The following is an 11362-nucleotide window of genomic DNA, read 5'->3' as shown; positions in this document are numbered from 1 at the left end:
ATGAAGTATTTTCACATTTTTTGAGATTTTCGTCTACTCTTCTTTTGTAATAGCTAATTTTTTTAAATGTTGTAGAACATCCTCGGCAGCCTAAAATAATTTTTTTCTTATTTATAAATTTAAATAATAAATTTTTTTTAGTTTTGTATTAATAAATTTATCATATAAATGTATTTCTTACCATATGAACGGAAGCGGATGAATCATGTAATAGAGAATTTAAATTTTGTTCAAGTTTCGAGCTAACATTACTGAGCAATACATTTTGTTTGGATGAGGCAAGCTGTTTAATTAATTCACATGTTCGAAATTTAACAACAGGGCTTGGATGTACCAACAAGTTACTGACTTCCAATATACTCTCTCCTGAAATTGATTAAATAATGTCATATAATAGTCCATTTGTAACGAAATAATCCATGATTCTTAAAAAAATAAAGAAATTACCTGAAGCTGAAAGTCCTAAAACTATTTGTTCGACTAAGTCAGCATTTTCAGGTGATTGCATAAGTACAAGGTTCAATATTGCCAAAAAATCAGTCACTACTCTTAGTTTTCTACGACCAAGCATTAAAAATTGTTGAACTAATGGAATGGCGTTTAATATGGCTACAGCATCACAAAACTGTAGCAAAAAGTCTTCATTACTGTGAACCTATAAAAAGTATGAAATATTTAAAAGTATTTATATAATATTAAAAATTATAATGTCTCCATTATTAACAGAAAAAAAATTAAAATTGCAGGTTAACTAATAGCATTGATACATAAATCAAAGTAGAAATAATAATAACGAATTTAAGATTATAACTTACTAAATAACATATCAAAAGGCAAATTGCTTCTAAAGCTTGAAGATCATCAGCACTTAATTCTGAAACAGATGAAAATCGAATTTCTTTGTCGGTAGACATGTTAGGAGTGGATTCTGGACTACAATCTTTACATCTAGCTATTACTCTAAAAGCATATATTAAATTTGGTAAAACTTTTGCTTCTAAATAAACCTAAAAAAAATTAATATTTATTAAACTTCATAACTTCATTATATTAAGTTTTAAACTTAGTTTTTTATTACCTCTTCAATATTTTTGGTTTCTTTTTCTGTAGGCCCATGAACAACAAAAGGTAGAGCTAACATATTGGCAACATACTCTAATACTTTTGGTGAAGCATTATAATTTCGTAGAGGAGCAATGACTACAGATACTAAATTAGTGTTTTTTAAGCAATCTAACTGACCTGATAATAATTCCTGAAATACAAACGTCATTCAGATAACATTCGAAAATTCTGCTACGGTGCTTCTTTACTCGTTTTACATAAAATAAATTTAAATTTACCTCCATATTTCTCTGCAGAAATGCCAGCCATTCTTCATTTTCGATAGTGCTTCCATTGTCAGCTGAATTCCAACTGTGTAAGGTAAAAGCTGTAGTTGGAACCATATTAAAGTGTTTACATAAATTGCGGTATTACTCTAAGTTCAGAATTTATTTTCAGGGCCCTTTTGTCAAAGTAAAATTGTGCGCGCAGAAATTTCGAGAAAAATTTTTTCGCAGCTTATTAACAGGTAATTATTATTTATTTAATTGAAATAAAATATATTTTGACACAAAAAATGCATGAAAATAATTATGATAAATGAATTTAATAATAATTTAATTTAAAATAATCATTCATTTGAAACTTTTTTTACTACTTTGTCTGAATGCCAGGTTTTCCGTTAGAAAAGTAGCCATTTTGGTAAAGAATTAATTATAGTTTATTAATTTTTAAGGATAATTATATTATTTGAAGATAAATTAAATGTTTTAATCTCATATAATAAAAATATTTTTTAATTTTAATACCACCATTAAATTTGAAGTGAATTATAAATTTGAAAATTTTAAATGATTGGAATACATTTCATTAAATGTATCCCAATCCCTAATATACCTAAATTATAAAAATATTAGAGAAAATTTTCTATGTTTATAATTAACGAAATTGAATACAATAATTTACTTTTTCAAAATTATATATATATATATATATATATATATATATATATATATATATATATATATATATCTTAAAAATATAAATTTGTTATATCTTTAAATATACAGGAAATACCTAGTTAAGTTTTTTACTTTTGATATATGTGTATACATATAAGTACATGAATCAAATTTAATTAATAAAATTGAATTAACTAATTTCAGTCTCTAAATTGATTTGTTTTTCTAATTAAAATAATAATAAAAAATAATTTTAATTAATTTGTAAAGGTTCTTTTAAAATATTTCCAAATGAATCTTCAGCAACAACCATTTTTACATTCTTTGTGTTTATGTTATGTACAGGTATGATAAATTGTTTAGGTAAATAAGTGTTTAAAAATTCCCATGAGGTAAGAACAAGTCCATTATCGTTTCGAAGCTCTATGACTCGAATACCAGAAGATGAATATATAGTATTTCTGAAAAAAGGGAAAAAACCTATAGGTAAATTTTTTTCTCATAGAAAATTGGATAATCTTCAAGAGGTAGAAGAAATATTTACTTGTAAGAATCAAATTCAATGGAAGACGTTAAATGTTCTGATACTTCATTATTGGCAAACCATCTAAAAATTTTATAAAAAAAAAATTTAAAACAAATAGTTTAAAAAAAAAAAAAATATTTTCATATTAGTTTTAGAATACCTATGATATTTAAGTAAAACAGCACAACTTTTATCCCAAAATGTCAAATCATCTATCCAAACTTTTGAAGTTGACGTCATTTTTCTTTTGTCATTTTGATACATTTCATTTTTACAGGTTTTGGAATTCCAAATTTTATTTTCAAAATCATTTAATGAGGAGTCTTTTCGAGGACTATTAGACCGGAGCATGGATTGACGACCTCTAAGCCTTTTGATTGGAGATGACATTCGGTAAGTTATGTTTAAATTTTTAGTAAAACAAACCGTCGAATGTTGAGCTTCGTTTCGTGCCGTTACGTTTTTATTTGCGTCTTTGGTTTGATTTCCTATGGTAAATACTAAATTGATATTATCGAATCCTCTCGCCATAATACCTTTTTTAGAATGCCCTAAATCGAATGCGTGTCCCAACTCGTGACAAACAGAACCTAGAGTTGTTGAGAAACAACTTCCATAAGTACCCCTAAAATTGTAAATAAATAATAAATAAGTGAGCAACGGATATTAATTTTAAAAATTTAAATTTAATCAAATTATGTAAATAATAATACCTGTAGCAACTATCATCCATAAATTTATTTTTATCGACTTTTGTTTCGTCATGAAATTTTGGTAAAATTTGACTTATGGTTTCCGGCCATGTATGAAGACAACCAGTTCCAAATATTGCTAAACCTCCTCCACCCAAGGCAATGTGTCCTTGCATTCTCGCCACCATTTCCTCGTAAGTTTCTGGCTCTTTTTCACTCGGAATGTATTTTGTGCAAGACAAAAATGCTAAAAATTTACGTTTATCACTTCCATATTGAGAAGACATGAGTTCTCTACCGAAATGTTCCCAAATCTCTTCTTGTTCCATATCGTAAACTTCTTCGGGAGTTAATTTACTATAAAATATAATGCATTCCATGTTTAAATCCATGTCACCGGAAAGTTGAAATGTTCTTTTACCCATGTTACATTCGTAAAGTTTTTCTGCCGTAAACGATTGTATGAGTTTCGAACCCAGAGATATTCTTTTACAAGCACTTTCCGGAGAACTGTCTTCGTCTTCGGGTGCCTGAAATCTACCATCGTGACCACTACATATTATATAAACGGGTAAAACGTGATAGCTGGTATTTTTCGTCTTATATTCAATATTTAAATTCAACACACAGTCTTCGAATTCGAATTCGAAATGATTTTTTCCCACGTTTAATTTTGCCAAACATTTAAAATTTCCATTTATGACCGGCCACGTGGTAACTTCTTCTGAACAATTATTATTATCGAATTTTTTTAACAATATTGTTTTCTCTCCTTCGGAATTACAATCTATTGAATAAGCCGACACGTAGCCTTTGATTATAGGCAAAGAATAACAAAAAACTTCTCCTTCGGTAACATTTGTCAGAGTTATGGCGTAATTATAAAAATAATTTTTTGTAATGTTATCCTGTGAAATCATCGTACCGAACACTACAGTAAAAAAAAAAAACGCGAAAACGTTACTTTGTTCGAATAACGTACAAATGTAAATTTATCTTGTCAGAATCTTTTTTACTTCCTCCCCTAATTCTAATTTTAACTTTAAATTACCACTTGAAAAACTTTTTTTCAAATTTAATTTTAGTCGAACAATTTTATATCACATTCGGTATTTTTTTTTTTAAATACTTTTTTTTTAATATCAATAATGATAATCATAACAATTATTTACATTATATAAATATTACAACCAAAAAAAAAAAAAAAAATGATAGCGATCGAATTGAACTTTTCCGTTTCCGAAATGTCTTCGTTCAAATGATAAAATTTGTCATAACGGTTCCGGAAATTGTTTTTTTTTTCTTATTATTATTATTATTAAAAATTATTTTTTAACGTAAAAGCTTTAAAAGCTTCGCGTTAGTAGACTTCGGAACAATCACTGCCACATTTATACGTATGAACAGCGTCGAGCAGACGAAACGTTCGGTTTACAACGTTTTGTATTATTTTCACGTCGGTGTAATTTCGTTTAATTAACACGTTCAAATATTTTTAAAAAATTTTTTTTAACGGTTTTTTTTTTTTAATTTAAATTTTTATCGTTGAAATATTATTATTATTATTATTTAATGGTGATTGTCGAAATATTATTAATGATAAAAAACAATATTATATTGTTAAGGAAAAAAAAAAAAAAAATGACGAACAAAGTTTGTTTTGCGTGAATTTTGTTTAGGCAATTTGCTGTTGCGTTCGGTTTAAAATATTATCGATTGGGCAAAATGAAGGTATTTCCTATACCACATATACTTTTTTTTTTTTTTTTATAAACTAACTTTCTGGTAAATTATTAAAAAAAAAAAAATTAATTTATTAAAAAATTTATCAGTCGTTCGAAAAAACAATTTAGTCAGTAATTGTAATAAAATGTAAAAACTTCGTCTTGACATATATATCTATATACTATAAAGAAAATTTGCAAGGCAACACATGGCAGAATACATAAAAATAAATTATTAATGACTATTAATAACTTAAACTAAAAAGTTAACAAATGATAAATAAAATTTAAAGAGGAAAATTTATGATTTTTTTGGTGTCGTTAAAAAGTCTAAACATGTTTTGTAAGGCGTTTTGCGTTGCTCATTTAAAAAATTTTTTTTTGAGGATAAAGTCAATTTTTTTTAAATTAATTTTTTTTTTTTTTACAAAAATGAATAAGACGGTTACTTTAATTTATCATTTAAAGACAGCTTTTTAAACCCCCCCCCTCCCTCCCTCCCCGTGAAATTTTCAATTAATTTTAATAAAACCCCCCCCCAAAAAAAAAAAAAAAAAATTTTTTTATTATTATTATTACTCTTTTAATTCGATTTAAAACGAATTGAATTTTTTTTTTTTTTTCGTGGCAGTAGACATTTCGATGTTTTATAAGGAAAATATTTTTATTAAAAAAAAAAAAAAAAATGGGTTTACATTTACGTATTTTTCATGTCGTTTTCATTTTCATTTTTTTAATCTGAACAATCATACTTGAATGATTTTCTTTAAAATCAATTTTTCATAAACATATATATTTATGGGAATCCCCCCCCCACAAAAAAACTGTATATAACATATATATATTCATAAAGCATAAAAATTGAATTTTTTTTTCGTTTTTAATAATTTCGTTTTTCTATAATTTAATGGATAAATTATTATTAACCGTTAAAAAAATATTTTTCTGTCTGCTTTATTTATTTATTTATTTATTTATTATTAAAATTACGCAATATTTAATATATTCATATTAAAAAAAATAATAATTTAATTAATAAATAATTTACTAATTAATTTATTTAACGATAACGATAAAATTACATAACGTAATAAAGATTGAGCGAATATTTAATACAAAAAAAATCAATAATAATAATAATAATATAATTTTAATTAATAAGGCAAATTTCAAATTATTATTATTATTTTTACGTTATTTTTCGAATTTTCTAAATCGCGGGACAAAATGAGGGACAATTGGGAGTAAAGAGATTAGAGAGAGAGAGAGAGGAGAGAGAGAGAGAGAGAGAGAGAGAGAGAGACAGAGAGAGGAGAGAGAGAGATAGAGAGAAAGAGAGACAGAGAGAGAGAGAGAGAAAGAGAGAGAAACAGAGAGAAAGAAAGAGAGATAGAGAGAAAGAGAGAGAGATGTTTTTACATCGGTTTGATTGTCTGTTGTTCAAAGGTCAACGATTTTTCGTGCCGTCATAAGAATATTAAAAAAAAAAAAGAAATGACATATCAGAGCGGTTTTTTTTTTTTCCTTTTTTACCTCTTTAAAAAGAAATTTATATTCTTTTATTAAGGGTCGAGTTTGTTGAACTTTAAGGGAAAGAAAATTTTTTTTTTATATATATATAAACGGAAGAAAAAAAAAAAATTTTCTCTTTTTTATGATTATTGCAGTTATTATAAACCCCCGATTCACAAAAGATTTTTTTTTATTTATTATTTTTAAGGTAGAAAAAAGAGAGAGAGAGAGATAGAATAAGGTATAAGAAGATAAAAAACCAAAACCGGAAAAATAATAATAATAATAATAATAATGGGGGGTGGTTTTATATTTAAAGAAAGTTTCCGTGCCATTTATTTATTGCACCAATATGAATATTATAGAATAAGAAGAAGAAGAAGATGACGACGTGCCAATATACAAAAGAATAAGAGAAATTTATTTATTTTTATTTTCTTTCATCTTATTTTTTTCCTTTTTTTAAAACGTCGGGTACATTTTTTTTTTTTTTTGTTTGTTTGTTTGTTAGGAGTGTCCCGTCTTTTTTTTTTTTTTACACTCGCATACAAATAAAACTTTGCGTTACCGAAAAAAAAAGTATTGGTAGTGGCAGCAGAAGAAAAAGCAGGAAGTAAAAAAAAAAAAATTACATTTACGTCACTAAAATTGACATTTTTTTGACAAGAAAGAAAGAAAGACAGTTTTCTCTCTCTCTCTCTCTCTCTCTCTCTCTCTTCTTCTTTTCTTTTCTTTTCTTTTCGGTTTTTTATTTTTTATAAAAAAAAAAAAAAAAAAATTTTTAATAAAAAATAAAGGTTTTCTTCTTTTTTTTATGCAAATACATTTTTTTTTTTTTTTTTTTGGATTCGGTTCGAAAAATTTTAATCGGGAATTTAATTTACAAAAAATAAACTTGTAAAAAGGAGGGAGGGGGGGAAAAGAAAATTTTTTCTTATTATAAACATTGTTGACAAAAAAATTGACAAAAAAAAAAAGAAAATTGTCAATAAATATTAAAATTTAATCGATAATTCGATAACTTATAGTCTCTCTCTCTCTCTCACACTCTCTCTCTCTCTCTCTCACACTCTCTCTCTCTCTCTCACACTCTCTCTCTCTATGTATATTTTTCGGTTCGTTTTATTTGTTAAAATAATTTTACAAACGATTTGAAATTTAAATGACAACAAATAGAAATCAAACCGCAGTAAAACATTTTATAAATGAATAAAATAAATTGTAGCAGACGAAAACAGAGAAAAACAAAATAAATTTCGATAGAATAAATTTTAATTGCAAAAAAAAAAAAAAAAAAATTGAAGAAAATTGCAATTTTTTCAAAATTTAATTTCAATTTATCCCTTCTTTTAATTAATTAATTATTTTTTAAACCATTTATTTTTAATAAAAAAAAAAGAATTTTTAAATTAAAAACTTTATTTATTTTATTATTAAAATTTAATCGAATCGTAATTATTTAATTAAATTTAATTTATAAAAAAAAGGGAATTTAATTTTTTTTATCACGTGACAGAGACATTTAATCAATCTTAAATTTAAAAAAGAAATAAAATTTACGATCAACCTTCGAAAAATTTTTCCCAAACTTACTTTTCTTTTATTTTCATTACGTATTTAATTTCTTAGTAGAAAATAGTTTTTTTTTTTTTTTTTCAGCAAATACATAATAATTTATTTATTTATTTATTTTAAAAAAAAATGAAATTTTTGTCCTTAAAAATACACTCTCTCTTTTTTTATTTATTTATTTTGTTTCTGTCAATGTGTTGTATGAAAAAAAAATATATACGCATGAAAAATACGGGGGGGGGGGTTTATTCATTTTTTATAAGTAAATTACTAAATTTTTGACATTCCAAGGCTACGTTTTTTTTTTTTTAAATTAAAGTAAAAGGGTTGAAACAATTTTTTAAAAAAAAAAAGTTGTTGCGTATTATTTTTTTATTATTGTAAATCTAAAAAAAAAAAAAGAAATAAGAATGAATATTTAAAGGTTTCAACCTTTTCCCTTTTAAAAAAAGAAAGGAGTAAAAAAAAAAAAAAAAATTTTTTTTTTGTTTATCATAAAAAAATTGTTTACTTTCGTAAAACCTTCGCAAAAGGGTAAAAAAACATAATAATAATAATAATAATAATAATAAATGTTGTCACTAGTCAGTTGAAAGTAAAAAAAAAAATTTGATGTTCACGTTTTAAAACTGAAGTGGTTAAAAAAAAAAAAAAAAATATTTATCTTTTCATTATTGAAAAACTCGTGTAGGCACAAAATCACAGGCAGGTTTCTGAACCTAATTGCACGTCAATTATTATTTTAAAAAAAAAAAGAATAAAATTATGTCAGGCAAAGATTTTGATAAAAAAAAAAATTTCTACGTGTGATCTACGTATGTCTGAGAGCCCGCTCGTGTGTTTGTGTTTGGTTGTTGTCTGTATTGACAACTGGTGCATTTAAAAGGCTACAAACGATTTGTTGTAATTGTAGTATTCACTCAATGGCAGCCTGTATTAATTTTTTTTTTTTTTTTTTTAAATTTCTCATTTAATTGTTTTGCTTAGTTATGTATTTTACGTGTCGATGTATATAATAATAATGATTTTACGGTTATTTTTTTGTTTTTTTTTTTTTCGTAAACAAAATTTGATTTCTTTACATGCATCAGCCAAAAAATTGTGTAAACTTTGACTTTAACGTATAAATCTTATGCAATTTAATTCCGAGTCTATTTTTATTTAAATGCAATACATTAAATGAAATTTATTTTTCCTCGAGTGCATGTGCGAATTTTTTTTAAAAATGAGACACACACAATTTCGTAACTTAAACAATTGTGTGTGAACATTCGAATCAAGCTAAAATAACAAAACAAACGAAAACAAACAAACAAACAACCGATTTTCAATTCCTTATTAATTTTCATTATAAAAAAGGCTTTTATTAACCAAAAATTTTTTTTTTAAATTAGTTAATTTAATTCGCGAAAAAAAAAAATATTTATAATTTTGGGGTGCGATTTGGTGCCCGCCCCCCCCCCATTTTAAATCTATCGAATTAAATATCCGTTAAAAACAAATAACAAACCATGTGGAAAAGATTTAAATTTTCCTTCCCCCCCCCACACACACACACACACACACGCGTTTTTTATAAATCGATACAATCCTTCTCCATCTTTATTAATTTTTTAAACCGATAAATATTTTTGTTAATTTTAATAACAACAAATTACATAAAATTTAACTTAATAAAATAATAAACGGGGGAGGGGGGGGGAAATGGTTTTTACATAAAATTTTATTTATTTATAATTAGTTATTTATAAAGAAAACCCAAGTGGAAGAAGAAAATTTCGGATAACGTATAAAATATAAGCGTTAATAAGGTCACTTAACAGATTAGTGAAAATTTAAATAAATTAATTATTAACGATTTTAAATGTTTATAAAAATTGTTTCTATCATTAATTATTAAATAAGAAAATGTATTTAAATGTTTTGATTTCAATTTCTTTTTTTTTTTTTTACAAAGAAAACGGTTGAAATTTTAAAGTATAGAACTTTCGATAGAACAAAAAGGCTTTATTGTATATTTTTCCCGATTGTTTTTTTTTGTGACCCGGTTTCACTTGCAAATATCACCCATTTTCTTTTTTTGTAAATTATCTATATTTAGCACGCACGAATCGAATTCCCTATTAACTAATAATAATAATAATAATAATGAACGAAAGAAAAAGAAAAAAAAAAGATGGTAAAAAACGTCTCGTTTGATGATATATGAAACGAGCCTCCCCTTATGACCTAGATTTCACTTTATTCTTTTTTTTTTAAGTTGATTTTTTTTTTTGTGTGTGTGTGTGTGTGAAAAAAAAGATTTAATATTACATTTATAAGAGAAAGAGAAAGAGATGGTAAATAAGTAAATGACAAAGAAGTAAAACAAGAGGGTAGGAAAAAAAAAAAAAAACTACCGTCCAAAAAAAAAAAAAAAAAGAAATGCTACTGTCAATGTCGAATACAAAATTATATTCATTATTATTATTATTATTTCTTTGAATAGTTAGCCTTTTTTTATTTATTATTTATTTAGATAGTAAAATTGACATGTATTTATGGATGGACTTTTCAATAATAACCTTTATGTAATTCAACTATTCTAGAAGAAATTTCACTTCTTTTGTAAAAAAAAAAAAAACTTAATGTGAAAGTTTAGAAAAATGGCCTCTGGAACTTTTTTTTTTTTTTTTTTTCCTCCATTTTGTTTATTTTTAACTAAAAAAATAAGAATTTTTATTTTTAGAATAGGTTCATTTTAAACCTATTTTTCATATTTTTATAAATAGATTAGTGTGTGTGTGTGCGGGTGCGTTATAAGCAATATGGTATTTACAAAGAGAAGAAAAAGATGGCAACAAAATTCTAATAATAATAATAATAATAATAATTTTTTGAAAACCTTTTCAGATGGTCAGTGAGTTATGATATATTTTATTAGAAAATTTCTTTGTTAAGAAACCTAATTTAAAAAATTCATTGGTCATCATCATATTTGTATGTCCAGTTTGTGTGTGTGTGTGTGTGTGTGTGTGTGTCCCAAAGGGTGTTTTCGTACATCATCAATGAGGGTAATTGAATATATGTCATATTTTGTACAGGTATTAAAAATAGAAAAATCATAGTGACATTTCAATTAGGGTGGTTTTCATATTTTTTTTTTTTTCACAATCTATTCATAAATATAAAAATGTTTTCACAATGATCTTTAAAATATAAGATGAGAGGGTAAAAGATGTTTAAAGAAAATCAATAATTGGGTCAACAATATTATATATCCTAACAGCTTTTCTTTTTTAACCCACCTACCCATCGGTACCGGTACCTCTACATATAAACCTACCAAAA

At 25.0% G+C, this 11362-nt stretch overlaps 2 protein-coding genes across 2 annotated transcripts; both read right to left on the bottom strand.

Annotated features, from left to right (window-relative positions):
- Positions 1–33: 33 nt before the first annotated feature.
- Phum_PHUM320060 (uncharacterized protein) lies at positions 34–1448 on the bottom strand (the record flags this gene model as incomplete). Its single annotated transcript, XM_002427408.1, has 6 exons — positions 34–81; positions 182–366; positions 448–655; positions 816–1007; positions 1079–1255; positions 1344–1448. The coding sequence occupies 6 exons, from the start codon at positions 1446–1448 to the stop codon at positions 34–36; spliced, it is 915 nt and encodes a 304-aa protein (XP_002427453.1).
- Positions 1449–1914: 466 nt separating this feature from the next.
- On the bottom strand, positions 1915–4144 carry Phum_PHUM320050 (uncharacterized protein; the record flags this gene model as incomplete). The annotated part of the gene is made up of 4 exons (XM_002427407.1): positions 1915–1932; positions 2326–2467; positions 2693–3122; positions 3256–4144. 4 exons carry the CDS (start codon positions 4142–4144, stop codon positions 1915–1917), a joined length of 1479 nt encoding a protein of 492 aa, XP_002427452.1.
- Positions 4145–11362: the final 7218 nt, after the last annotated feature.

The sequence above is a fragment of the Pediculus humanus genome, genomic scaffold, assembly GCF_000006295.1.
Source record: "Pediculus humanus corporis 1103172107729 genomic scaffold, whole genome shotgun sequence".
In the NCBI taxonomy this organism is placed as follows: Eukaryota; Metazoa; Arthropoda; class Insecta; order Psocodea; family Pediculidae; genus Pediculus; species Pediculus humanus.
The sequence above is the reverse complement of the archived record's forward strand: the minus strand, read 5'-3'. Positions and strand labels throughout refer to the sequence as shown.